Source organism: Coniophora puteana, assembly GCF_000271625.1.
Source record: "Coniophora puteana RWD-64-598 SS2 unplaced genomic scaffold CONPUscaffold_6, whole genome shotgun sequence".
In the NCBI taxonomy this organism is placed as follows: domain Eukaryota; kingdom Fungi; phylum Basidiomycota; class Agaricomycetes; order Boletales; family Coniophoraceae; genus Coniophora; species Coniophora puteana.
In genome coordinates this window covers 1,087,100-1,113,881 of record NW_006913058.1, presented here as the reverse complement: position 1 = coordinate 1,113,881, position 26,782 = coordinate 1,087,100, and the positions used below count along the sequence as shown (strand labels likewise).

The following is a 26,782-nucleotide window of genomic DNA, read 5'->3' as shown; positions in this document are numbered from 1 at the left end:
TTTAGAAATGACGGGCAGAGTTGAAAATGAAAAGAGAGACGTACACGAGCTTTGGGGACGGAGCGCCGGCTGACAAGTCGTCGGAAGGGAGGGAAGACACGTCTGCCTTTGGGTCGACACTGTAGTTGACAGAAATAAAAAAAGAGAGTGGGCAAGCCGGTAAGCGAACGAGCAAGTGACGCAAGGGTGGGAGTTGACGGGAAGAAAAGAAGAAAGGAGACGGGTGTACATAGATGGACACCACCAGTCATCCATGCAATGACAGCGGCACCCGAGAGTGACAGATGATGACAGGCCACGATTGCAATCTGATCCCAGAGAGCCGAAAGGCACGCATTCACGTAAAGGAGAGAAGAAAGGAGAGACGGGACCCACAGGGATAGCTGGAGCTGGGCGACGTTGTATGAGCTGACGGGGAGCGACGCGGGAGACTTTGTCTCGATCATTTGGGTTTGCTGGGAGGGGAGAGGGGCGACCTACATGCAGAATGGAATGCTCCAAATATGAACGCCTCCTTTTAAAGGCAGCGTTCCGAGCCGGGAATTTGTACGGCGACGCTGCTTTGGAATTTATGAAATAAAAGATCGCTGCAGTGCGAGCACCTTAAATGTGGGAAGACACCCAGTTCCTTGCCGATCCTTGTCCCGTCAACTCAACGTTTTGTCATCCTTACACCCCGTTCCTGCCCTCCTGGCGCACAGTCGGTGGCGAATAAACACACAGTCACGGGAGGAACATCGATACCGCCTCCAGACCGTGCGTTCCTTTTCCCTTTTCCGATATCCCCTTGCATTCTGCGCCCCACCGCTTCCATTTCGGGTCATTTTGACGCAAACACGACGGCTGTGCCTTCGGCTTCAGTGAACCACAGAGTTTGAACTCAGCCAATCACCAACGCCTCGCCTCGAACTCGGTGCCGCACACCTCCGAGAAGCACTCGTGGTCTCGTGGGATCCATGTCACTTTCTCGACATCGTGCTCCCTCGTTTTGCGTCGCGCCCCTAGTCGCGCCCCTCGCGCCCCTCGCGTCACAAGCTCATTCGTCACAAGCTTCACAATCAGATGTACTTAGCCTCGGTCCAAAGCTTGTGATCCCCCCATCCTCCATCGCCATGCAACCTCTATCATGGTACGAAAATCAATTACAACGAACGAAGTTCCCGGATAAGGACAAATTGATTATCCTTCCCCAACCTCGAGGGACCCGAGTCTCAGATCCCCTCTGATTTGTTGACGCTTCAGGCACACGATACGCGGAGATCTCTCTACTCCCAATATGGACAGCACCTGTCCGTGGCCCGGGCGGGGACGCCGGGGATATTCTTCCACGATTAGGCCGGACAACCCCACGAAAGAATGTACATAGAAGCAGCCACATCCGCATGTTTTCTGTGAATTATGCTTCTTGTCGGGCCAGATCGACGACGAACTTCGCTCGGAATCGGCCCACCGTCCGAGTCGGAGTACGATTGTCTGTTTCTCGCGTTGCTGTTCATCACTTCCTCTTCTGCTCCGATCACGTCACCCTCCTCCTTCCGTTTGACGAAAATCAAGTCTCACGCCATTACAGCACACTAAAATTAAAACAAATGTATCGCTACTATCTCCAAGTCAATAGATCCCAAAAAACATCTTCACGTTGTCGAAGAAACCTGTCAACTCGCCACCGCCTTGGCCGTGATCTTCCCCCCGGCCTCGAGTCCTTGCAAGAGGTGATTAGCCTTTGTCCGTTCCTTTTCCGACACCTCGACACCATCCAGCATCCGTATCCGTGGGCATGCTCTCATCACCAGCCCTCGGTACGCGAGCCGCCCAACATAGGCATCATTAGGCAGGTCCTGACGAAACTTGGCGTCCAGCTCCTGCCATCCACGGCTCCCTTCCCCACGCTCTTTCTCACCACTCCGCGCTCGTTCCGCCTTGGCAGCGATCCCGCCTCCGCTCTCTGATGGCTGCAATGCCCCTGGTACATCTTTCACCAGCAACGGCAAATACCAGCCTAGCGTGCACGGGTTCATCCTACATCCGATACATCACCAGGTCAGCACAAGCCACAACGCTATTTTCAGAAGACAACAAAGAGAAGACTCGCCTGAAATCAAGCATTTCCGCATCAGGCATGCGTTGTAGAACGCGGATCAGCGATTTCGTGCCTTTTAGCCGAGACCCGATTAAGGTAAGCTTCTTGAGTCTTGTGAGACCCTCAAGAGGCTGCGCATCCTCCAAGAAGTTGTAGTTCAGGTTCAGCACCCGCAGATTCGGCGCTAATTTCGCCAGATCGCGCGGGAGACTGGTCAGCCGACACGCCGCCACCTCAAGATAGACCAGGTTGTAGCATGGCTCCGCGATAAACTCTGTTTTGAGTTTGTTCCCTTGTTGACGAGCCAACCGGTCAGCCCCCACATTTCGTGACGCAAACAGTCGAAAACTCTTACCAGACAAATAGAGTCGCTTGACATCACGAAACTGGCGCGTCGGTAAGTGACTGTATAGGCGCCCCATCAGAAGATCACATCGATGATCCAGGCACGACCGTTGAAGTATTCCGTCAATCTTAGCATCGCAGTTGATTCGAGGGAGACAAGAAGGGAGAAAAAAAGAGGGGGGAAATGAAGGACAAGAATGAACACTCACAGCTCTCGACAGCCTTGATTTCGCATGCTCAAATTCTCGAGTTTCGTCAGACGCTCCGCTTTCGTTAACGTCCCCAGCGAATTGTTGTCAGCGTATAACGTCCGAAGGTTTGGGAACAGCGATGCGTTCAACTGCTGGAGCCGGTTCCCGCTAACGCGCAAGATGCGAAGCCTAGGCATCGGCCCACCTGGATCCAGATGGTTCAGCGCATTATTGTCTGACAGGGGTGTAAAATGAATTCAGGAACGTAGAAGGACATTTGAATGATAGTGACGCACCGACGTTCAACGAGATCAAAGATGGCAGGTTTGATGACAGCCCCAACAGCCCTGTGATCTTATTCCTGCTGAGATTCAGCATCTCAAGCCTTGACCTGGAGAGTAGGTCCGAAATTCTCGGGGTCAGGGCAAGGGCAGAGGAAATGGAAAATATGATTTTACCAAGCGAATCTCGTGAAATCGACTTCCTGGAGCTGGTTCCCCTGCAGGCTGAGTTTGACTAGACCATTCATCTTCTCGAGCCCCGCCAAGCTGTCGATTTTGTTCCCGTCGGCTCGAAGTTCCCGTAAGTGCCGAAGACACTGGAGCTCTAGGCAAACAAGTTCAGCGGTTCCCCTCCAAACACTGCAACCAACGTCACTCACGCTTTAGGGAATCAATGTCATTGTGGCTAATGTCCAAACTCTCGAGGTTGACAAGGTGACTGAAGGACGTGACGCTTGTCAAACTAACGATGAAATGCCTGAGCGAACGTCAAGTCAAGTCAGAATTAACAGGACGTACACGTTTGACGCGACAGATAACGTCCGTACCGATGACGGGATGCCACTCAGCCACGAGAGTTGGTTAGAGTTTCTGTCAGTCAGCCAGCAGCAACACCGCGATCATCGGACGTCAGATAATTCACCCTTGGCGAAATGAACAAAGCACGACGCACAAGGAGAGACGATCGAGCTGTGGCAAGAATTCCTTGAGCCGCGCAACGCTGTCCAGCGCACGTTTTGATAAATCGATGAACGTGAGCTCCTCCCAGTAGGGCTCAAACGGCTGTATGTCCGTGATCACCTGGACAAGTCTGTCGTGCGCGACCCCAAACGACCATTCTGTAAGGAAGGTGGCGTTGGCATGGTCGTCAGCCGGTCTGTCTCTTTTCAATGACGACAAGTTCGGCAAACAGGGCGCGCCGGTCAGCTCCGCAGGCAGAATATCTTGCCCGATCCCAGATGCATCGTCTTCAATAAAGTCCACCAAGGGCGTTGGCTTCTGCACGTAAGCCGATTTTGTCGGCGAGCCGCATTCATCCTGGGCGCCACCCGCTGCAAATGAATACATCAGAAACATACAATTTTTTACTCAGAACCCGAGGGGACTCCACCTGAGCTCTCCAGCTCCTGCATCATGTTGGTAATGCGCTGCGTACGGGCCGAGGGCACGAACGACTGCGTAGCCGTGTGGTCGGACGCGCTCGACTCGCTATCCACCGGCTGACTGGTCAGCCCACGTATCGGCCCGTCGCGTTTGCCATCCGAGAAACTGACGGAACGACGGTTAGTCCTGTGTTGCATAGGTGTGCGGTACCTGTCACGGTTAGGGTCTTTCAGAGCTGAGACGGGCGTTGTGCTCCCACTCTTGAGAGCCGAGCGGGTTGGCATCGGCGTTCCCGAGACGGTAGCATACTTTCCCCCTGGAGGGAGAGGTACGGGGGTGTCATTGAAATGAAGGTGCCGTCGAGCGGAAGGCGCAGGTGTGGATGGAATGGTTGCTTGTGGTATTTGTGCCATAGATGCCTCATCTTCCGAGTCGAAGACCACCTGGACTGGTGCCGGTTCCATGGTGTCCCCGTCCGAGTCCGAATCAGTCGTCTGGTCGTCCGTGACTTCTGTGGCTTCATCCGGAGAAGGGATCTCAAGCCCTGCGAAAGAGTTGGCATCAAAAGAGAACGACGCGAGGTCGACTTCCTCGGGGTCCCCTTGCTCTTCATCCTCTTCCACCTCCTCTATTCGGCTCATGTCTGCTAGCTCTTCCTTCTCTTCCTCATCCTCCTCAGGTGCTACACCGCTATCGTTGAGACTGCGTGAGTCTCGAGAGTCGTGTTCAAAGCTCTCAATGTCTCTGAAAGGATCCTCGCTCTCTGGGTCTGTGACAGCGGTCTGGTCCCTCCCGTTGTCTGGCACCGGATGCATCGAGCTATCTCCAGCAGGGACTTTAACCCATTTCATTAGCTCTTTGTCATATACCATCTTGCCAACGCGGTCTGGTAGTGACGGAAGATCTGAAGGAGCTATCCGCGTCATCTGCACTGGCCCGGGGTGTTTAACGAACGAAGGTACACTGCTCGCCATCGTAGCCGTTCCGGACGCCGTGCTAGAGGAAACAAATCGATTCAAATCCACGTTTGTACCCGACCGCAACGATGGGTAGGAAGGCGCGTGAATTGCAAAATGCACGAGGGATTGTGGTGGCTGAGGTGGTGGCTCAGCTGGCTCTACTTCAGAGTTCGTCCGTGAATGGGCTGTTATCCGAATATCGGGAACGATAGCGTTATCAAGAGGCCGGTGAACACTGAGCTCAGTAGGGAATGGTGCCTCAATGGACATGTTGGACATGTCTTGAACCAGTCGGTGCTCAGAGTCATCTGGATTCTGACGGTACCGTGCCGACGTCCGCCGGGCACCGTTCTTCTTCGGCGAAGCCCTTGGCGAGCCCCGCCGACCGAGACTTGCATGTGACCATTTGCGAAGAGAACGGTTCTCCTTTTCGTCCGTAGACACGGAGCCGTTGCTGTGGTTTGCCCGACTCGGAGCACTATATTGAGTCTCGCTGGACAATGATCTCTTTGGCCCTTTGATGTCATTCTTGATCTGCTCCATGAGCGTCGCAGCCTCTTGACGATAAGCGAGAGATGAGTTACTGCCCGGTGTGTCAGACGAAGATGTCCGCGAGGAACTAAGTGGTTGGGGGTGGGGAGTGTTGGCTAAAAGACATGGGTTAGCGCCGCCAATGTAAGATTCAAGCACACGGCAACTGACTGTGTGGTCCTCGGCGCGCATCCCTCGGTGTTCTTGCATGTATTGCGGGAGTGGTGGGTCCAGGCGTAACAGAGATCGCAGAAAAGTCCCGAGCCTGTTTGATCTGCTGCATCAGCGAGCGTGATTCGCCGACATAGTCTTTTCTGCGAGCGTCAGGTCGGGTGATGATAGCGCCAGCGCCATCACCTTCTCCATAGTCACTGGCAGGACTGAGGCGCACGCGCTTGACGCTCCTTGAAGGCGCATCTTCAGAGGCTTCGGAAACTTTGGACAGCCGATTCGGACGGATAATCAAGGACGGAGACCTACTAGCCTCACCGCTCTCGCCTGATGGTGTAACGGCGATGGAGTCGACGATGGCAGATAGCTGTTCACGTGTGAAGGTGTCATACTGGAACTGAAACAATCGGAGGCGAGAGTCGGACGCGGGAGGCTTGGGACCAAACACGTCCTGATTGGGCGTACTGGGGGCTCGTCTGGCGGTCATGGGTCTGTGTGGTACCGAGAAGGTGAATTGGCCATTTGGAATAGAGGGCTTGGGTGTTGCTGAAGCGGCCGCGTTCGCAGTTGGGACTTGAAGGTGATTGGAATAAGATTGGCTAGACTCATCGGACTGCTTTGTTGGGTCGAACGCATTGGACAATCGGGATCGCACGGCGGGTTGGTAAGCATTGGAGGTAGAGCGCCTGGCAGCTGGGGGAGAGGGAGGGTCGAACATGCGCTCGAGAGCGAGGGGACTGAAGATGTCCTTCATGCCTGCCTTCTTGTCTCGTCCAGGGGTCTTTGGCAGCAAAGAGGCGGCTGGCATATCTTCGCGAATGAGAAAGGTCCCAATAGCTGCTTCCGACGCGGCAGGGGAGACAGAGCGAGGGCGCTGTTGGTCATTCTGTGACTGGTTGGAGGATGTTTGGAGGAAAGTAGGGAGGGGTTCGGTAAAGGAGATAGACTGGAAAGCGACCGAATTGTCGTCGGAGGCGTCTTGCTCAATCCATTCTTCGTCGAGGTCGTCTGTCTGCCATGCTGGGCGTGAGTTGCTGATGTCCGCCATGGTGTCCGCTGTAAAACGCTTGGGAGACTGGCAGCCGCCGCCCGGGATGCCGTAATGCGGTCTGAACACCGAGATTCACACGGTCAATCACATTTGAGGACGCGTTTAGGCACGTGATCGCGCAGATTCTGTGTGCACCTGTTTGGGTTGAGCAAGAAAAGCTCAAAGGTGGTGTAAGATGGAAAGGTGGGTGGCCGACTTGACCGGATGTCAGTGAGAGTCTGCAGGACGTCTCACACCTGTCAAGCCACCACCTCAGTCTCCATCCGTCGATCCTTCATTATGCGTGTCACAAGTCAAACTTCAAGCTTCAGCCTTCATCACAACTTGTCTCCGTCGACGTCGAGCGCGACACGGAGCACCGGAAAGCACCAGCCGGCGGCCAGTTAGACTAGCGACAGCTCCGGCAACTCAATCATTATCAGCATTCATCTCCCCGACGTTCCCCGACCGCGCCTCAAACTTTCCTCTCGCTTCTTCGACTTTAGTCGTCACCGTTATCACTTTTCACCAGCATCCGGCTTATTTTCGGTCCATTGGACTTCTGATCTAATTGTATCCGCCCCGTGAACATCTGATGTGCAGTCCTCGCGCTGGCAAATTCTCAATGCACGCCCAATTTACCCAAATTCGCCTCACCAACCGACTATCGGTGCAGCAGCCAGGCTTTAATATTGTATCCGATCTTATCCGAGCCTCGCAGCCCCGCTGGACAGTGCTAGGCCAGACCCTGACACGAGGCACTTCTTCGGAACCGCATCTTCCTCGCTCATCAGAACTTATGCACATCGATGGTTCTCCATGGGGCTTTATAATTGCCTACGGATATGAACAAGCAAATGGGCCACATGTCACTCACCATACAGGCAGACAGAAACCATCACAGACCATCACCGCCATCCTTTAGATCAATCCGAGATTGTCTGAGATCCGTATAACTTACGCACGGCATCAGATCTTCTTTCAAGCTTAAGCTCCTTCGGGGTTCTTAGAGTTCGATTAAACGCCATCTCGCCTCCGCACAGCCCATTTGCAAGCAATTGCAGTGTGTATGCATGAAGTGCATTCCGTTCTATTCCATCCATCCGATAATATGGCGCTGGCCGACGAGTCGTCCGAAACCCTGTGCTTTGTTTCTCATGGAGGCCGTCGTTTTCGGATGCCCAGCTGATACATTAGGTCTTTCTGTTATGCTGTACAGATGTTGCAATCTCGCGGAATCTCTAGAATGCTGGGTCATCCTCGTTGGCCCGTTCGGTGACATGATGATGTCTAGCTCAGCAAGCCTCCGGGGGACTTGAGTTGGCAAAGAACACGCATCATACGCCGGATGAACAACGGAACAAAGCCCCACGATTAAGGTACACCGTCCGCGTCATGCATACTTTCAGCCATACTTTCATTCCATTCCTTGTGCATACGTGCTTCCCTTTTTGCATCATATTCGCCTAATTTTATACACTAAAGTCGTATTATACACTGTTCTATCTCATGTCCATACCAGAAACCCCTCATGCCATTTGCAAAACATTGAGCTGCCAATGAACACGAGTCGCAGGCATTCCAAATCTTGCGCTAAATCATACTACAGTCGGAGCAGCTTGGGTTGTGGGTTCAGGCTGGGCCTCCGATCCCGCAGCAGGCGTAGCCGCAGCAGGGGCAGTGGCGCTGGAGCCCGCCGGGGCTGTACGAGGCTTGTGCTGATCTGCGATGCGGCGAGCCTCGCTGTGGATGTCGGTCACCTGCTTCGAGGTATTGGTGTAGAACGACAGCACACTCTTGCCCCACGGAGAGGCAATTGCCTTGGAGTAATACTGCTTAAAGCTTTGGTTAACTGGTCGCCTCGCTAGATTCTGCGAAGTTGTCTTACGTCGTGGGCGACTTTGGAATAACCTTTCTGCTCGTCGATGCTCTTGGCACGGCTGTGAGCCTGCTGGAACGTCTGTTGTACCTTGCCGCTGATGGTCTGGTTAGGACCGAGAGCCTTCTCGCCTGCAGTGGTATCAAACTGGTTGAAATAATTCAGGAAACGCTTCGAGATTCCCTGCTTGCCTGTTGAGAGGGAGCATAAATCAGGGTAGCACGGGAAATCAGAAGAGTCTCACTGTCGATATCGATGGCGCGCTGCAAAATGCCGTCGGACAGTGTGTATCCTCTTGCAAGGTACTCTGCAGCTACTACGCGGAGTTCAACATATGATTTGAAGTTCATGTTTAGAGCAAACTCACTGCCAGCTCTGGGTTTATCGGACTGGTCGATATGAGGCGCGCCTTCGTGATGCTCATCGGCGCTAGGCTCGGGATGTTGGGCATCGGAGGTAACTACGAGGGTTTCGCCTTCAAGGGTTCCACCGTTGAGCTATGGCCGTGATGATTTGAGCGGATTAAAATGTATAGAATCATATATTGAACTGACCATCAATGCGGTGTTGGCAGCCTGGTGCTTGGTAAAGTGGATAGTTGCGGATTGTTTACCGTCATCAGCTTTTTGGAGATCAATTTTCTCGATGCTAGAGCCATGGCTGAGTAACAGGTAACACGGTAGCAAGAAGCAAACTTACTTTCCACAGAAGCTGCCGCGAGATATGGATTGAGATCAAGAATAGGATCAGGGGTTGCTGGAACGCTCTTACCTGAAGAAGTCATGAAGACTGGTCTCGGTAGTGGTGGGAGCGATGCCTGAGACCTGCCAATGGATCAGAAGGCGAATTATTGTGTCTGTGTTAAAACACACACGTTGACTGTGGATTGAGACATGACGGAGGAGGAGGAGATGCGTTGATCAAGGGAGGAGGTTCGAGTGATGACATCAGGTACGGGTCGTGGGAAGAGGAAGCTGTATATGGCGATAGGGGCATGAGCATCATTATTATGCGGGGGAATAATGAGAGAATAATAAGAAAGACTTGTTAGTTAGTAGCTAGTTACAAGTTGCGGTCCCTGGCTGATGTCTCGCCGTCGTCCGGTTGGCTGTGTCTGATCCCCGCTCGCTGTGCTCACCGTGTTCGTCGTTCAACATGATGAGGGCACTTCACGCACTCCCAGAACCCCCAAGGTCTGCTCGTCAAAGCATCAGAGGCCTCCCACCTCTCCCGATAGCGAAGCCACAACCAGGGCCATCCCAACCAACCCAGCCAAGAGACTTTTGGATACCGCAAGTAACCGAGTCAGGTCAGGTAAGCCAGCCGCCCTCTTCCTCCTGCTCACCATCCCACACAACACAAACTCATGTCTGTCAGATTTACTACTCCAACACCCTCACCGGTCAAGTCGCGAGCGAACTCCCAACAGAGGCTGACGAGGACGAGCTGTCTAATGGTGGTCTTGCCGGACTGACCAGCTCTGTGACCAGCAGACGCGATTACGCTGGGACTGGATTAGGCCTCGTCAACGGCCCATACTTTGAAGAAGAGCCCCTGGTTACTGCAGACTTTCCCCACCCTTCCGTGTCCCCAGCGCCCCCAGCCAGATCCCCAGCACCGTACGCCCGAACGCCGACACTTACACCGCAGATAGACCAGTACACACCTTCAGGTCTATCCCTTCGCCGCGAACAGATTGAACGCCCAGATTCTGCCGCCGCTCAACCTTCTTTCGTTGCATCAGGCTCTGCACAGCAGTCTTCGCCTTTTATTGCTCCAGACGCTCCCATGGGCCGACCCCGTGCGTCGACGTTTGATGTGTCTGCTTCACCGCCACCACCTTCCTCGAACCGTCACAGCAATAGGGTGCCAGGCGTTCTCTTCGATTCTCTCACCGCGTCTATCCGCTCCCGCCCCTTCAGCCCGCCCGGAAGCGACCGCTCGAGCACTATTGGTCCGAGCGTCTCCAGGCGACCGTCCGACGGCGACTTGCAAATCAGTCTCCCACATGCTCCTCGCGCAAGCATGGTCAGAAAACGCTCTCGCCTCCCTGTGCCACTACCCAGTCTTCCAGATGTCCGCGAGCATCCATCGTCTTCAAGTTCGAGTCCGCTTCCGATTACCAGCACTCCTTCGAGCACCAGATCATACTCTAACGAGCCCACGTCCCTCATCAGTCTCTCGCTGCAAGATCGTGAACCTACCCCAATGCAGATCCTCAACAAGCCACCTCCGACCCTGCAGGGTGCCCTCTCCCCTGACGATCCCGAGCTTACCTCGGAGTTGCTCCACTTCACCCGCACCTGCATCCACGCCGTCGTCAACCACCTCCAGGACCACGGCGTGCCCCGCCAGCGAAGTGATGAGGACGCTGTCGACTCGATGATAAGCATTGTCATCTCCTCCATGCGCGATCTGCTCTACGTTTCCGGTCCTGGCTTCGGACCCATACCCTCCTCCGTCCTCCTTACCGCCGGATCTGACTCTCGAGACCAACGCAACTCCAGCACTGCATCTCAGACGCACCTCATCCCAGCACAGCGAAGAGCCATTGCGACATTGTCCAAGTTCGTCCTATCAGCACGTGCCGTTCTCAACGAAGGGCCGTGGCGCACGAGTTACTCGATCTCTCACCTGTTATCCGACGCCGAGGAACTCGAGCGGTCCGTGATGGAGTTCGTGCGGGTTGTACACCGATATAGGGACCGCGAAGTGCACGGCGATCAGGGGTTCAAGCGCCTGAACGGCTACCTTACTGCTCCGCATGCATCACCAGGGAAGGCGGGTGCGGGTGTAGGAGGAGGCTGGAAGGGATACGGGTGGGCGCACATGGATGATAACGAGGAAGCCCCTCGCCGGAGTTTGGACAACGTTACATTTCATGAATTTGGTCATTACATTTCCCTGGTCCAATCCAAGTCGTCAACGCTTGGTGATGTTATGTCAGACATGGAGCCAGGCAAGTCTTCTTCCCCGAGGAAAATTATTGGCGTCTGAACTGGCGTTTCTACTTCAGCTCCGGTCATTGCCGCAGCGCAGGCACTGGTGCAAGAGTTGTCATCACTACTCGACTTCCTCTCTGACGTACACATCGCACGCCACGTCGACATCAGCCCTGTACAAGAAGACAGGCTATCGGATGGTGCACAGTATGTCCGCCTTGTCGACAGAGCACGCGTCTTCGTTCGCTCGTTCGAGGCCAACACACAGGCTCTGTATGATGACAGTGCCCTCCTCTTTTCCACCGCGCAGCGTGTCAGTGACAGTCGGAAGGAAACCTACGACGAACTCGAGGCCATCAACGATTCGCTGGATTTTAATCTGCAGCTCGTCCGCCAGACGTTTGAGAACCTGCTGCGCGTTGGCCAGGAGCAGGCGGTTATATTGGAGCAGTCGCACAGGACACCGTTAGAGTGGCGGATGTCGCAGATATCAACTGGCAATTCACAGCGTAGTCTCGTGGATGCGTCACTCGACGACCCATTCGGCTCACAAGGTGACAGTCTCAACGGAACATCCGAACGGGATCGAAACAATACGGTCAACGATGGCGGGTCCTCGCCAATACCACCACCAGTCCCCAGTGCTTCCAGCAAACCCACATTCTTTAGCAACGCACCGTGGAAGTCGGAGGAAGACCTTGGTAAGAATTATGCTACCTTGTTGTTTGTCAATCATTAATAACCCTTTAGTCGGTGAATTGGGTAAAGCACGCTTGCCCCCGCGGGGAGAGAAAATTAAGAAGATCTTTGGTGACGATGCTCCCGAACACTACATCCTCGCCTCAAATGCCGACTCAAAACCCTGGTACCTCCGACCTAACTACGACTCACGCCAAATCCTCATTGATCCTGACGGCATTGTTCGAGGCGGTACCAAGCAGGCGCTTGTTGAAAGGCTGACCGCCCACGAATACTCAGGTGAGTCAAATCCACGTCAAATCAGGGAGCTATGCTAACGTATTCGGTCAGATTGGACCTTCAACAGAGCCTTCCTGATGACATTCAAATCCTTTATCTCTCTTGACGAGCTTTTCAAGCTTCTTGTTGAGCGTTTTTGGATCCAGCCACCACAGAGCCTAAATGCTGCAGAACTAGTTGACTGGCGTGAGCACAAGCAACACGTCATCCGTTCTCGGTTTGTGCATTTATCCTCCGGTATATTGAGGTTTCACGCTCATTTGTTGGCCTGGTAGAGTTATCAAGATTTTAAAAGCTATGGTTCAAGACGAGGAAATCTTGGAGAAGGACGACCTTTACATCCTTGACCGCATGCAAGATTTCGCTTCAAGAGAGGATGTCATGACATTTTGGGCCACAAAGCAGCTGTTGACTGCTATCAAGGAAGTGGTACGTGGACATCGCCCTTCGATATCGCATCTTTTTTCATGACGTCTCCCCGACAGCAACAAGGACGCGGGCGAAAACCTCAGCTTGCTGTGAACGTACCACCACCTCCGCCTATTGCTCCCAAAAAGATCGAACTGCTGGACATCGATCCAATGGAACTGGCTAGGCAGCTGACCATCACAGAGAGCCAGTTGTTCCAGCGAATACCGCCGTCAGAATGTCTGCAACGCTCTAAAGTACAAAAAACTGACTATCAGGATAACATCGCGAACTTTATTCGACGAAGTACGATGGTGAGGGCGAGCCATATGTGTCAAGCGATCATTTCTCACTTATCACACATTAGGTCACACATTGGGTGGAATATGCCATCTTGTCGAGGGACGACCCTCGTAAACGAGCGAGCGTTATGAAGCATATCATTCAAGTCGCCGATGTGTGTTCCATCTGATTATCTATACGTAGAGGTAATTGGCTCATTGCCTTTTCACCCACAGCGTTGCCGGTTCATTCAAAACTTCTCGACGATGCTGGCCATCACATCTGGGTTAAATTCCTCTGCCGTCCGGCGCCTCAAGCGTTCATGGGAGCAAGTCGGCGCCAAGTATATTTCCTTGCTGGACTCTTGCGAGACAAGTGGCAGTTCGTATAAGAACTTCAGTACATATCGCATTGCATTGGGCAAAGTCACCCCACCATGCATTCCTTTCCTTGGTGCGCTCACTGATGCGCCCATACCATTTTCTGTACTTACATCTTAATAGGTGTATTCTTGACTGCTCTGACACATGTCCAAGACGGCATGAAAGACAATCTGCCAGGTGATTTGGTCAACTTTGGAAAACGCCAGAAGGCCTCGGAGGTCATTCAGGAGCTACAAAGATACCAAATCAAGCCATACAACTTCCACCCACTCCCATCTGTCTTGGTGTACATCGACGATTGCCTAGGCCAGTTCAAGGACAAGGACGTTAGCGACACGTTTTGGAACCTCAGTCTCGAGCGCGAACCGCGGGAGAAGGAAGAAGAAAAGCTTGCACGACTGCTTCACGAGAGCGGTTTCTTCTAAGCGGTTCAGCCCCATATGCTTCCTCTCATCTCGGCCAACATACCAACATGGATCACACAGCGCAACATTACTCACGACTAATTACACTATTGCTATTTATATATGCTTTTGGCTCTTTGGCAGACACTACTGTAGCACCGGCAGGCCTGCTGCTCTTTTGCTGCATTACCACTGTACAGTCCTGTAATTTGGGTTAACATGCCACCTAGTTATGATACCCTTTCAGATTTTCTTGGGATATCAGTTTCTACCCTCGTCAACTTGCTCAAGCTTGCGGCTCCGGAGTCGCGTTATGCTAGTCTTTGATGATGTCATTCGTTTATTAGCCCCTATACTTAGCACATAGTCTTGGTCACCCGCAACAACGTTGTGCCTCTCTGGACCACCTTTCGTCCACTGGGTCGTTTCTGAGCAGCGGTAGTACTTAAAGCAGCTTCTACGAGCAACCAGGCTGCATCTTCGCTTTCTGTTGATACTTCAATCAGTCATCTTCTATTTGACGCATATACTCAGTCAACTTTCAAGTTACCAGAACCATCTTTGACTCTCATGGCCAATCAGCCTATCCCATTTACTCTGGCTGTCCCGAACTCTGATATCCAGCGTTTGCATGCCAAGTTAGAGTCTTCCACGCTCCCCAATGAGGTCGATGGCGCAGGCTGGGACTATGGCGCCCCTTTGGCCGACATCAAGAGGCTGGTCGAGCGTTGGAGGACTGGTTACGACTGGCGCAAAGTTGAACAGGAAATCAACGACACGTACCCGATGTTCACCATAGACGTTCCCGTGGACGGCTTTGGGACGCTGAACATCCACTACACCCACAAAGAGAGCAGCTGTCCGAATGCCATCCCTTTGCTTTTCGTGCATGGCTGTAAGTGCTCGGTCCCCCTCGATTGAGAATCAGGACAAAACTGCCGTCCATGCGACATAGGGCCAGGAAGCATTCTGGAAGTTGGCAAGCTGTTACCTCACCTTATCTCTGAGTCGCCAGAGCACCCTAGCTTCCATGTGGTAGCCTTCAGCTTGCCTGGGTTTGGCTTCTCAGAACCTCCGCTGAAGCGAGGATTCGCCACGGCACAGTATGCAGAGGTAAGTGCAAGCGGGCATGTCCACAGTGGGCCACCTTCAGTTAGTTTCTTCACAGGTCGGCCATAAACTGATGCTCGCGCTTGGTTACAATGAATACGGTTTGTTTTGCGACCCTCTTTCTGGGTGATGTGAAATTTGACAACTAGCACCACATATGCGCGTATATGCGATATTTTTGAAGTCACTCAGGGCGGTGATTTGGGATTTTGGGCAAGTTTTGTTTATTCACCGTCTCTTCCCTGAAAACTTACTGACAAGCTTTAGATCACCCGGATAATAGGCAAGAAATATGGTCCAAAACACAGCAAAGCGTGGCACACCAACTTCACCGTGTCAGTCCCTTCCGTCTCCCATACGTTATGGCATCACTGAAACCAGAGCAGCTCCGAGCCGCCGAAGTTCCTAGACACGCCGCTTCTCTACCTCCGTCACCTCGTAACGCCTTACACGGAACGCGAGAAAGCAAGCCTCGCCCGACAACGCGAATGGCTTGCCAGAGGGCGCGGTTACTTCGCCGAGCACAGCACCCAACCGCAAACGCTCGCTTACTCCCTCACCGACAGCCCCGTAGGGCTGCTCGCGTGGATTTACGAGAAGCTCGTCCGGTGGACAGACGACGACTACCAGTGGGACGACGACGAGGTGCTCACCTGGGTGTCGTGGTACTGGTTCTCCCGCGGGGGTCCCATGTCGTCGCTGCTCATCTACTACGAGATGGTGCACAATAGTGACCGCAAGTTTACCTCGGCGGAGGCGCCCAGTATTCCGATGGGCGTATCTCACTTCCCGAAGGAAGTCTTCCCCGCACCAAGAATGTAAGTGCGTACTTATATTGTTGTGTTAGGGAAGCTCATGCCTTCTAATTGCCAGTTGGACACACACGTCCGGAAATCTTGTTTTTGAGTCCGAACATGATCATGGCGGGCACTTTGCTGCGCACGAAAAACCGCTCGAACTCGTAGCCGACGTACGAAACATGTTCGGGAGAGGCGGACCAGCGTACAGCGTTGTGCCAGGTCGAACAGGCTATGCGTAACAATTTGACCCTGTATATAACAACGATACTCCAATTCAGCGAAGGGATTGTACTGTACATGAGCTGTACACAATCCTACAGAGCAAGATAGTCATATTGCATAGAGATATGGTAGCAATTAACAGTCCTAACCTCTGATCCACCAAGTCAAAAGGAAGGGGAGACAAAATCTAAACAAGTTCAATCAGAATATGGGGTAAACAACTTAACTATTTGCGCGTTTAAGAGGAGCAAAGTAAGATTGGAAGGACATTTCAGACGGCGGATAAACATCAAGGAACAGGATGGTGTCGCACTATGGACCTGCAGGCCAGCCCCGGCCACTGCATGCAGACATCAAGAAAGGCGGAGAGCAAGCAGGTTGTCAATAAAGGTGAGTGGATACTGCGCGACCAGCGGCGTGCTGCGTGCGTGCGCATACAGGTTGACCCGTTCGTTGGGAAACGTCTGGAGGTACGATAAATAAGTTTCAACCCTAAAGTCAACCCATCTACCGATTCGAGCAATAACAACAGTGCCCGCAGGCGGAGGAAATTTAAGAAAAGCAATCCACGGGCAGGGATGAGCAAGGGTATAATCTTGGCTCAGGGAATATGCAGGCGCGTAATGAGGATGAAGCGAAGGGGATGCTGGTATGGTGAGCGTGGGTGTAAAAAGTCCTTCTACCAATTCATACTGCTCTGCTGCAGAATAGGCGCAGAGATTGCACCCGGTGTAATGTTCCGTCGCTCGCGCATAGCCTGGCTGTACTGATCGTATTGTTCTTCGTCGGCACGAACACCCTGTTGACCTCGGATGTTGTCTTCAGCATAATAGAAGCTACGCCTGCGTTGGCCACCGATACTGTCTTGATCGAACGCCTGTCCATCGGGACGAGCTCCAGCGAGGTCGCCTGGGTCTGAAAGCCGTCTGTGTGCGAGCTCGCGGCGACGCTTGACAGCGCGGTAGGCGATGTAGGCAAGGACGATGAGTGCGATTCCACCAAGCGAGCTGCAGACGCCGATGATGGCATCGCGTCTGACACGAGACGAGTTCGAGTCACTCGAAGAGTTGCTTCCTTTGGGGCCGGATATGGAGGTGATAGCCAAAGCGGGATCGACACATGCAGCGAGCTCAAACGCGATGCCTGATTGGGCAGTGTAGAACTCGGAGTGTTCATCCGAAATCAAGCTGGCTAGGGTAGAGACCTGATCCTGTGGCAGGTATCCTTGCCAAATGGTAAGGAGCTGATCTACGTCCTGAGGCCCGTTGTACGTCGAGGGCTCGAACACACGAAGCTCATAGTTTATCACGCTGTCGGCTACAATCGTACAAGTTAGTACTCCGTCTCAAATTAGCTGAGAACCAACTCACATGATATACCGAGGGCAGTCGAAATGACACCAGGGAACCATTCGAAAATCTGGCCAGAGGCGTTCGAGTTTGTCGCAACCCAATCCCAGCTCAGACTCTGATTGAACAACACACTGATGAGTTCATCCGAGTCAGGTACCGTCGTCAGGTTGAGCGCAGGGTTGGGCAAAATAACCATAGGCAGGTTGCTTGGAAGTGGCGCAGAAGAGGGCCTGCTCGAGGGAGCGACCGACGTGAGTGATAATGTCGTCGAAGGTGCGTCAGGGTTAGTTTGCGTAACCGTCTGCGAGGGCTGCGTGTGCGTGTTGATCTGAAGCGATGACAGCGACGTAAGCCACTGCCAGCTGTTCGAGGAAGAACGAGTCGCAGTTGAACTGGGGACAGTGGTAGTCGGGCTCGTGCTCGTGGTGGGGAACGTAACGACTGATGAAGTTGTCTGCGACGGAAGTACATCGGTGGTCCGGGTAGGCGTAGACACAATGGACGACGACGGAGAAACCGTAGATGCAATGGACGACGGAGAAGCCGTAGACACAACGGAAACGGACGAGGTTGGCTGAGGAATGAGCGTCGTGCAGCCACCTAGGCCAAGCACTCCAGTGCAAGTGATGGTCGGAGAGGGTGCTGAAGAGGGAGACGACGAAGGAGACGAGCCAGGCGGAGTCGAAGTGACACTGCCACATCCACCCAGCCCTAATAACCCAGAACACGTAGTGCTAGGAGGAGGCGAACCACCACTGCTGCTGCTGCCAGAAGAGGTTGGAACGGGACCACAACCACCAAGGCCAAGCAAGCCGGTACAAGTCGTGCTAGGTGGAGGCGAACCACTACCGGAGGAAGCAGACGAAGTAGGCGCTGGGCCACATCCTCCGAGTCCAAGCAATCCGGTACAGGTTGTGCTAGGTGGAGGCGAACCACTACCGGAGGAAGCAGACGAAGTAGGCACTGGGCCACATCCTCCGAGTCCAAGCAATCCGGTACAGGTTGTGCTAGGTGGAGGCGAACCACTACCGGAGGAGGCAGACGAAGTGGGTGCGGGACCACAACCACCGAGGCCCAACAAACCAGTGCAAGTGGTGCTGGGAGGAGGCGAACCACTCTTGGATGTCGAGGTCGGAGCAGGCCCGCAGCCACCCAGACCAAGGAGGCCAGTGCACGTAGTAGTGGGAGCTGGTGCGCCAGAGGATGAGCCAGAAGCCGTAGACGCGGGGCCGCATCCACCCAAGCCAAGGAGTCCCGAGCAAGTTGTCATGGGAGCAGGGGCACCCGACGAAGAAGACCCGGAGGCCGTCGACACCGGGCCGCATCCGCCCAAGCCAAGAAGACCCGTGCACGTCGTCTTAGGAGCAGGTGCACCAGAGGAAGTGGACCCAGTAGAAGTCGGTACGGGACCGCATCCACCCAAGCCAAGAAGGCCAGTGCAAGTCGTCTTGGGGGCAGGAGCACCCGACGACGAAGACCCGGAGGCCGTCGACACCGGGCCGCATCCGCCCAAGCCAAGAAGACCCGTGCACGTCGTCTTAGGAGCAGGTGCGCCAGAGGAAGTGGACCCAGTGGACCCGGAGGACGTCGGTGCAGGACCGCATCCGCCTAAACCAAGCAAGCCAGTGCAAGTGGTGCTAGGAGCAGGCTTGCCTGAAGACCCTGACGACGTCGGCGCAGGGCCACATCCACCCAAACCAAGGAGACCGGTGCAAGTGGTGCTCGGTGCGGGCTTGCCCGAAGAGCCGGAGGAGGTAGGCGCGGGGCCGCATCCACCCAAGCCAAGCAGGCCGGTGCAAGTGGTGCTAGGAGCAGGCTTGGCTGAAGAGCCCGAGGAAGAAGTTGGAACGGCACCGCATCCACCAAGACCAAGGAGTCCCGAGCACGTCGTGCTTTGATCAGTCGGCGTGGCGGAAGCAGGTCCACAACCACCGAGTCCCAAAAGACCCGTGCACGTCGTCCGCTGGGCAGGTGCGGAGCTAGCGGATGAGGACTTGGGGGATGCAGACGACGCTGGTGACGACGACGATCCACAAAGCAAACCGAGACCAAGCAGACCGCATGGGGTGCTTGATGGAGCGGGGCTTGCTTTCGATGCGGGTGCAGATGTGGGCCGCTGTGGCGGTGTTGTAATCGTGCTGCTGGGAGGTGCGGTGGATGAGGATTCGCAACCAATTCCGAGGCCAAGGAGACCGCAATCGGACGAAGTGGGCGACGGTGACGCTGGAGAAGGGGAAGGGGATGAAGACGACCCCGTTTCGCTGGGTGCACAACCCAAGCCAAGACCGAGGAGACCACCGCACGACGACGAGGAGGGTGCCGGTGCTGGGGGAGCGGTCGTCGCAGGGGAGCTTGATGCTGGCTGGGGAGAGCTTGATTGAGACTCTGGAGAAGGGGAAGGAGATGGTGAGGGAGAAGACGATGTAGGGTCAAGGCATCCGAGGCCGAGGAGGCCACAGTCCTTGGAGGACGATGAGCTGTCTGCAGCGGGAGTGCTCACTGGCGGGAGGACAGAGGAGCTGCCCTTGGAGCTTGATCCCGAGTTGCTGGCTGCCGGACTGCTACTACTCGTACTGCTGCTGCCATCATCTCCGCCATCATCACCACCGCCTAGATATTCGCAGTGTCATGCGGTTTGTGAGAAAATAGGTCCCGATAGTCAACATTAGCCGACGATGATCAAAATAACACGTATCAGAACAATGCGCACCTAAAAGTCCACCAAGCAAACCGCCACCTCCATCATCGGGCATGGGCATTGGGGCCCTATGCTTGACTTGCCATGCGCGACGGGCATGGGCTACGCCGGACGCGGACGAGGAAAGGGTAGCATAGGCGGGGTTGGGTGCGAAGAGAAGAAGAGCAAATGCAAGAGAATATATAGACGAATACATAAAAGGTCCAGTCAGAGTTGGGTTGAGGAGTTACTGTTGACAGAGTGCTGGATAGCTAGGACAGCCCGACGATGGGGTATGACGAGCGAAGGGATGAACGAGCGTGGGCCGTTTTGGCAGAAGGGCAAAACGTGGTGAGGAGGTTGGGGACTGACTGCACTGGCGTAAGACCAGATGCAGCAGTCTAAGCGTTGTTTTATGGGATGTTGGGGGAGGGGAAAGAGGTCGACTGAGCGACGGTGGAGAACGAGGGGACGGGGAGAAAGAAGGGAAATGCGCAGGCAGAAACTCGCTTGGCGTATCACGGCAACGGGCACCAGATGATATAAATTGATGCTCTCGTCCTATTGGGCCCAGACGCTTCCTTTATTCCCTCCGTTGCTCTCTCATCACTCAAAAATATTCCATCCGTGCCTGTTTCACCCATCCTTATCACTCTCTAGACGCAAATCATAATGACCATTGGACGGACATGAGCTAGTCAACATGGTTGCAGTAATGCATATGGATCACAACTAGGAAAAAAATAGTGCTAGACGATACAGCTTAGATGAATCCGATCTAACAAAACATCCTCAATACAACTCTACAAATAATAGCTTTATTATAGATAACCCACCTTGTTTGCAACGTCCAACGCATCGTGATCTGCTGCCAGGCGGACGTACGCCTTCTTTTTGCCGTCCGGCCTACATGAACCATTAGTTCGCTCACAACAGACGCTGGTTGAGCCACAGCGCCACTCACCGAATGAGAGTGTTGATCTTGGCCGCCTGCACGTCGTACAGCTTCTTCACGGCGTCCTTGATCTGGCGCTTGTTCGACTTGATGTCGACAAGGAACACGAGCGTGTTGTGCTCCTCAATCTTCTTCATCGCCGACTCCGTGTTCACAGGCCTAAGCTCCCATCAGTATCATAATTTTTACTTTTGCCACAGTTAACGTACGCAACAATCGTCCGGAACTGGTCCATCCGGGGTGCATGGGGGATCGATTTCCGTGGGTACTTGGGCTCACGGGCGAGGCGGAGCGTCTTTGGTCGGTGGAAGGACACCGAGTAGCGGACCTTTCGTGACGAGTGAGAACGAGTGCCCTGGAGAGCGGCCTTCTTCGCGGCCTTAGCCTTGGCATCTTTTGAAGCATTCTTGGCTGGAAATCGATTGTCAGAAAGAGGAGTGTTGCTGTGCGGGGAGAAGAAGACGTACGCGCTGCAGCCTTACCCTTTGCCGTCTTGGTGGTGGCCATTTTTGAGTCCGTGTCTGAGAAAACACATATCAGCGTCCTGTTCTAGGGAAACGGGGCAGAAAACAGCGCGCTCCAGAGCCACAGGATGCAGAGGAAGTGTTGCGACGCGAAACAGATGTCCAGGATGGTTGAGATGCGAAACCATCCATAAGTCATAGGTACATCCATCGTTCGGGAGACGCATCCAACTCAATCCGCCAAAATGCGGCATTCCGTCTTGCATAATCCATCTCACAGGCATCCAGCGTGGCTCTGTGCGTGCTGAGAACGTCGAGGGGGTGCTCACCTTGATGTGTGCTAGCCGTTGTTCGTGGTGTGTACGACCCTCAACGGCTGGAGACGCTCTTTCGGCCTTTGCCGACGAAACCTCGGTGGCGATGCACTCGCGTCCACCCCTGGAACAGGGTTAGGTCTTCCATGAGCTCACACACCCCTGTCGTCAAAGAGACTCGTCTTGGAACATGGTGGCTTGGACGCAAAAAGAAAGGCACAATACAACAGTAGATACATCGGTCTCATTTTCACTCCGAAAGGAATCGATATAATCATACAGTCTAGAACGATTACATTTGCAGGCTAGTGAGAACGACAACAAAGCAACGCAGAGCAGTAGAGTATAATAAAAATACAGAGACTTGACAACTACTGAGCCTGGGCCTCCTGCAGTCGCCAAGATGAGCGAACACAAGCGATTGCCACGGGAGCAAGGAACAACGAACCTGGTCCACAAACTCCATCGCTTCCTCACGCTTGATCGTCCGGATCGAGCTGACCTTCTGGTTGTTGAAGAGCACACCGTAAAACTGGTCGGCCGTGACCAACATCTCCGGTCGGAAAGTAGTAGTGATAAACTGTGCTGACGACGCGAGAGACTGAATCATGTCTGGAGAGTGTATGAGTGAGTACTGTATGCGTTGGGACTGACTATCGACGTACGTGCGACTGCTGTACGATATTGTGCGTCCAAGTTGGCATCGATCTAGGGAATGTTCATCCTCTTGTCTCCGCAAGGCAAAGCGACTGAGGGCTCACCTCATCGAACAGATAGAATGGTGCAGGGTCACATTTTTGGATGGCGAACACCAAGGCCAGAGCCACAAGGGATTTCTGGCCACCAGACAATTGCTGTATCCGCAGGCCCTCGTCCACCTTCGAGTTGAAGGAAACCTGAAAAAAGGATGAAGTTATTCGCCAAAACTCATAGAGTTGACCGCACCTTGATGGACACTCCAGTGTAATTGTCAATTGTACTCTGCTGAGATTCGAGCACCTCCTCTGGCTCTGCCTCGTCCTGCATCACGTAAGACAAAGTTCGGGGAGGACAAGCGTATCATACCTGATCTATCCTCCGCTGTATTATCAATCGTCCCCTTCCAGCAGGCACCAGATTCTCGAACACCTCCTCAAAGTTGCTCGCGACCTGCTTGAACGTACGCTCGATGGCTTCATCCTTGCGCTGGTCGAGCACCTGCACGAGTTCCTCAATTGACTCAGCCGACTTTTCGAGGTCTTCACGACGCTGGATGAGCTGATCACGCTGCTTTGTGAACGAATTGTACTGCTCAAAGGCCTTTTTGTTCACGTGTGCAAACTTCTTCAGAGCTTCGTTGACGGCGTGCAACTTTTTAACAAGCTAAATGTAATATCATTAGACATGCGCTAAGTTGGCAGGAGTGAATGCCACTTACTCGATCCAGTTTTTCATTAGTGTACTTCTCAAACGCTTCTTCAGGAAGAACACCAAGGTCGCGAATATTGCGATTACATTCGTCTTTCCGCGACGAGAGCATCTGTTTCTTCGCAAGATATCGTTCGGTGTGTTTCTGTTGTCGAGTGACCGATCGCGCATCCTCTGTCTGTTGGTTCTGTGCCTTCTCAAGGGAAGAACGCAGCTCCTGCAGTTCGCTATTCAACGTCTCGATGTCCTTCTCTGCATCGCGAGCCCTTTTGATCAGAGTCTCGACAGCAAGATTGAGTGACCGCAGTTGCCGGGCACGGGCTTCCAACGTGTCCGCGGAGGAGGCTTCGCCGTCTTCATTCTCTCCGAGAGTGTCGATTTTGGCTTGTAGGTCACGTCTCCGCCGGCGAAGGCTCTCGTTTAGATCAATCTCCAACGCACTCTTGCGGCTGTCCAACTTTCAAAAGCGATCAGCATGCCTCAGAAAGAACTATGGACCAAAAATGCCTTACCTCTGCTCTGGACTTACTAATCTCAAGGGCCCTCTTGCGCCTGCGAGCGACCTCTTCTCCTAGAGAATCCATCAGCTCAGCCTCCTCGTTGGAAAGTGTTTGAGCCATTGGGCTGGCAAGCTCCTCCCGGTACCCTTTCAGTCGCGCTTGAACTGAAACAAGTTCTGTCTCCAAATCGAAGATATCGCCTGACAGTCTTGCTATACGCTCCCTTTGCCGCTCTGCCTCCCTCGCCAGCGAGTTCGTGTCGGACACTAGACTATCCCTTATTTCCTTCGCTTGTGACTGCTGAATCGACAATATCTGGAGCCTGCCCGTGATCTTCGTAATTTCCTGCTCTGTCTGGGTGATAGTCGCTTTGACCTCCTTCGAACGTGCCTTGTCCGCGTCATACTTGCTCCTCCAGGTCGCAACCGTCTTAGTCGCCTCAATACGTGACCGGCGAACATCGTGGTAGCCACCAGTCAGAGCACCCTTGCGGTCGACCTTATCACCATCCAGCGTGATTGTATTGATACCATGGCTTTTGACGTATGCTGCGGCGACGGTGAGATCACGGCAAACCCACGTCTTTCCAAACACTTGCTGGAACGCTTTCTGGTGTGCTGGGTTGAAGCGAAGCTTTTCTATGAGTGGGATAGCATCCTGGTTTTGAGGAACGGTGGGAGTTTTCGGCTTCAGTCGATTCAGTGGCATGAATGTAACACGTCCAGTCTTCTCCTTCATCATGATGTCGAGTACCTTCGATGCGGTTTCATCGGTATCAACCACGATGTGGAAAAGGCTTAGAGATGATGAGCTATAGTTCCCTACTTGTAAGCTTGCTGCTCACCTGTTGCCTGCCGTCAGCTCGATAGCCGTATTGAATGTTGGATCTGAAATTTCAAGAAGTCGATATAACGGCCCGTAGACGCCCTCGAGCTCGTACCGCTCGGCGATGCGATCAACGGCTCGCAGACCCATCCCAGTATCCTGCAAAACATTCAGCACGAGCACACGTTACAGGCAAAGATGTAACTGACCTTGTCCATCATGCCAGCTAAGCTACGCTCTGCAGTTCCCAGCTCCTCCCCAGCATGCCTGACAAGCCCGTCCAGCTTAGTGTCCTCTCTCCACAGCTCCTTCCGCCGCTCACTAAGTTCGCTTTGCTGGTCTTTCAAGCCGGACATCTCCTCTTGTAGTCCACGCAAACGATTGCGACCATCATCCGCGCGACCTTGAATACCCTCGATCTGGCGTTCGACGTCCTCCAGGGATTTCGTAGCTGTCGCTAGCTCATTCTGCGAGTTGACGAGAGACGATGCACGGGATTCCTGATAACTCGTCAAAGAGGCAATTTCTTGCTTCAGGAAGTTGTCGCGCTCGGTTTTGTTCCGGAACTTCTTGACGCGACCTTGTTTGGCGTGTAGCGCCTTCAAGCTAGCATCTGCCTCCTCCATTGCTCTCTTTTCAGCACTCTCTTGCTGATGATATTGCTCCCATTGGGGCAAGAGGTTGTTCAGTTCTTCTTCGCGTTCGCTGATTTGTTGTTCTACAGCAGCCAGGTTGCTTGTCAGAGTTGTTTGTCTATCCCCAGCTTGTTGACCAGCAGAACGGAGATCTTCCACGATACACTCCAACTCCGTCCGGGAGCGAACGAGGTCAGTCAGCTCTGTTTGGGCATCTTGACGGGTCGTATTCTGCGTTTCAACGTCATGCCTCTTCTGTGATATGGCTTGCTCTAGACGCTACGGTACGATGAGAGAAGCGAGCAACGGAAGTTAATAGTTGCCTAACCTTGATCTCTCGTTCGCGGCCATCAAATTGTTCACGGCGGACATTAGCACCATGTACTTCACCGCGCCGTTCTTCTTCAATTTCTTCCAAAGCTTCGCCAACTTCCTCTAATTCACGCTGATACACAGCATACTCCAAACACCGACGATCCTTGTCTTTCTCTTGGAATTCGCGGAGCTCCTCCTTCTCGTCTTCAAGTTCTGCGAGACGCGAGTTAATGTAGTCGAGCAACTCGTTAATCTTTGATCGTTTGGCGTCCGTGTCTGCCATGATTCGGAGTGATTCAGTGCGCCGTTGTTCGTATACCTTCGTCCCCGCCACCTCCTTCAGCAGAGCCAGGCGTTCATGATCTTTAGCGTTCGTGAGAGCAGTGATCTAAACAGTGGTTTAAGTATGCGGGTTACGGCGCCATTGAGTCAATCACATACTCGACCTTGAGGAACAATATAGTAGGGATTTGACTTGCTGAAACCGGCACTCTCCAAAAGGTTCATGACGTCTGCTTTGCTTACACTCTTCTTGTCCAAGCTATACTCGTCTTTCTTCAAGCCTATTGTGCGACGGAGAATGACTTCGTCCCGTCCAGTAGGAAAGCGGTTGTCGGAGTTGTCAAACACTATCTCAACTACAACATATACGATTGTGGGATGAGAACATTGAAACCGAAGCATGGGAGGACTGACCATAAGCAGACAATGTGGTCGTAACGGAAACACCTTCATGCAGTAGTACCTGACGTTCTTCTCGAGACATTGAGTTATATGCGTCGGATAACACGAATCGAATGGCTATGGCATGGTCAAGCGTATCGTCGAAAACACAGTGTTATGAACGCACCTGCAAAGAAGTTACTCTTCCCAGATCCATTACGTCCAACCACGACGTTGTGCCTCGGAGAAAAGGGTTCAATTTGGGTTTGGTCGCGATCTGGGCGGTAGCTCTTGGCTCAGCTTGAGTAACGTAGCATAGGCAAGAGGGTCTTACACGACTTGAAGCCTTGAATTGTTAACGTCTTGATGTACATTGTCGGTCCAAAGTACGCCCGTGGCTGTCAGGATAGCAATTGATTCCTTCGAACGGTCTCCAAGGCAAAGAAACGGTAAAAGGGTCAACTGCGCCGAGATCCTTGAGTGGACGCAGTTGTACGAGAGGAGGCAGGAGGCGCGCGACTCGACGCGTGTCACGTTTTCCCCATTCTGAAGCGCGTCGCGCGATTCATGTCAGC

The 26,782-nt window shown here is 53.4% G+C and overlaps 7 protein-coding genes across 7 annotated transcripts; 2 read left to right on the top strand and 5 right to left on the bottom strand.

The window, feature by feature from the left end:
* Positions 1-1,655: 1,655 nt before the first annotated feature.
* On the bottom strand, positions 1,656-3,965 carry CONPUDRAFT_55289 (L domain-like protein; the record flags this gene model as incomplete). The annotated part of the gene is made up of 9 exons (XM_007770007.1): positions 1,656-2,019; positions 2,078-2,372; positions 2,436-2,485; positions 2,635-2,851; positions 2,913-3,007; positions 3,075-3,222; positions 3,278-3,360; positions 3,417-3,461; positions 3,571-3,965. The coding sequence occupies 9 exons, from the start codon at positions 3,963-3,965 to the stop codon at positions 1,656-1,658; spliced, it is 1,692 nt and encodes a 563-aa protein (XP_007768197.1).
* Positions 3,966-7,895: 3,930 nt separating this feature from the next.
* On the bottom strand, positions 7,896-9,479 carry CONPUDRAFT_82266 (uncharacterized protein). Its single transcript, XM_007770451.1, has 8 exons — positions 9,446-9,479; positions 9,343-9,395; positions 9,271-9,282; positions 9,126-9,219; positions 8,939-9,068; positions 8,816-8,887; positions 8,581-8,762; positions 7,896-8,524 (listed from the first exon to the last, which is right to left on the bottom strand). Exons 1-8 carry the CDS (start codon positions 9,464-9,466, stop codon positions 8,291-8,293), a joined length of 798 nt encoding a protein of 265 aa, XP_007768641.1. The 5' UTR covers positions 9,467-9,479; the 3' UTR covers positions 7,896-8,290.
* Positions 9,480-9,648: 169 nt separating this feature from the next.
* Positions 9,649-14,467, top strand: CONPUDRAFT_124281 (ras GEF). Its single transcript, XM_007770450.1, has 10 exons — positions 9,649-9,885; positions 9,949-11,530; positions 11,588-12,214; positions 12,264-12,491; positions 12,543-12,708; positions 12,767-12,920; positions 12,977-13,213; positions 13,267-13,356; positions 13,418-13,634; positions 13,685-14,467. Exons 1-10 carry the CDS (start codon positions 9,727-9,729, stop codon positions 13,987-13,989), a joined length of 3,765 nt encoding a protein of 1,254 aa, XP_007768640.1. The 5' UTR covers positions 9,649-9,726; the 3' UTR covers positions 13,990-14,467.
* Positions 14,468-14,538: 71 nt separating this feature from the next.
* CONPUDRAFT_56481 (alpha beta-hydrolase) lies at positions 14,539-16,117 on the top strand (the record flags this gene model as incomplete). The annotated part of the gene is made up of 7 exons (XM_007770084.1): positions 14,539-14,863; positions 14,924-15,081; positions 15,137-15,179; positions 15,263-15,300; positions 15,346-15,411; positions 15,460-15,896; positions 15,952-16,117. 7 exons carry the CDS (start codon positions 14,539-14,541, stop codon positions 16,115-16,117), a joined length of 1,233 nt encoding a protein of 410 aa, XP_007768274.1.
* A 662-nt stretch (positions 16,118-16,779) lies between these two features.
* CONPUDRAFT_56067 (uncharacterized protein) lies at positions 16,780-17,322 on the bottom strand (the record flags this gene model as incomplete). Its single annotated transcript, XM_007770054.1, has 1 exon — positions 16,780-17,322. A coding segment is annotated over one exon (543 nt), but the record flags the coding sequence as incomplete, so codon positions are not given.
* A 3,628-nt stretch (positions 17,323-20,950) lies between these two features.
* Positions 20,951-21,591, bottom strand: CONPUDRAFT_90251 (uncharacterized protein; the record flags this gene model as incomplete). The annotated part of the gene is made up of 4 exons (XM_007770449.1): positions 20,951-21,035; positions 21,094-21,243; positions 21,294-21,495; positions 21,552-21,591. 4 exons carry the CDS (start codon positions 21,589-21,591, stop codon positions 20,951-20,953), a joined length of 477 nt encoding a protein of 158 aa, XP_007768639.1.
* A 537-nt stretch (positions 21,592-22,128) lies between these two features.
* Positions 22,129-26,703, bottom strand: CONPUDRAFT_137286 (RecF/RecN/SMC protein). The gene is made up of 15 exons (XM_007770448.1): positions 26,542-26,703; positions 26,395-26,484; positions 26,241-26,345; positions 25,986-26,182; positions 25,558-25,932; positions 24,804-25,508; positions 24,614-24,753; positions 23,782-24,565; positions 23,280-23,726; positions 22,928-23,224; positions 22,808-22,882; positions 22,624-22,758; positions 22,528-22,570; positions 22,311-22,474; positions 22,129-22,251 (listed from the first exon to the last, which is right to left on the bottom strand). The coding sequence occupies exons 1-15, from the start codon at positions 26,579-26,581 to the stop codon at positions 22,234-22,236; spliced, it is 3,615 nt and encodes a 1,204-aa protein (XP_007768638.1). The 5' UTR covers positions 26,582-26,703; the 3' UTR covers positions 22,129-22,233.
* Positions 26,704-26,782: the final 79 nt, after the last annotated feature.

Excerpts from the sequence above, each read along its gene's own strand:
- CONPUDRAFT_82266 (XM_007770451.1), bottom strand. The coding sequence starts at position 9,466 with ATGTCTCAATCCACAGTCAAC. Across the intron at positions 9,069-9,125 it reads CTGCCAACACCGCATTGATG|CTCAACGGTGGAACCCTTGA; the intron begins GTCAGTTCAATA and ends TCACGGCCATAG. Across the intron at positions 8,888-8,938 it reads CGATAAACCCAGAGCTGGCA|TAGCTGCAGAGTACCTTGCA; the intron begins GTGAGTTTGCTC and ends AACTCCGCGTAG.
- CONPUDRAFT_124281 (XM_007770450.1), top strand. The coding sequence starts at position 9,727 with ATGATGAGGGCACTTCACGCACTCCCAGAACCCCCAAGGTCTGCTCGT. Across the intron at positions 9,886-9,948 it reads AAGTAACCGAGTCAGGTCAG|ATTTACTACTCCAACACCCT; the intron begins GTAAGCCAGCCG and ends CATGTCTGTCAG. Across the intron at positions 13,214-13,266 it reads TTATTCGACGAAGTACGATG|GTCACACATTGGGTGGAATA; the intron begins GTGAGGGCGAGC and ends ATCACACATTAG.
- CONPUDRAFT_137286 (XM_007770448.1), bottom strand. The coding sequence starts at position 26,581 with ATGTACATCAAGACGTTAACAATTCAAGGCTTCAAGTCGT. Across the intron at positions 25,933-25,985 it reads ATATTGTTCCTCAAGGTCGA|ATCACTGCTCTCACGAACGC; the intron begins GTATGTGATTGA and ends ACCACTGTTTAG. Across the intron at positions 22,571-22,623 it reads CATTCTATCTGTTCGATGAG|ATCGATGCCAACTTGGACGC; the intron begins GTGAGCCCTCAG and ends AACATTCCCTAG.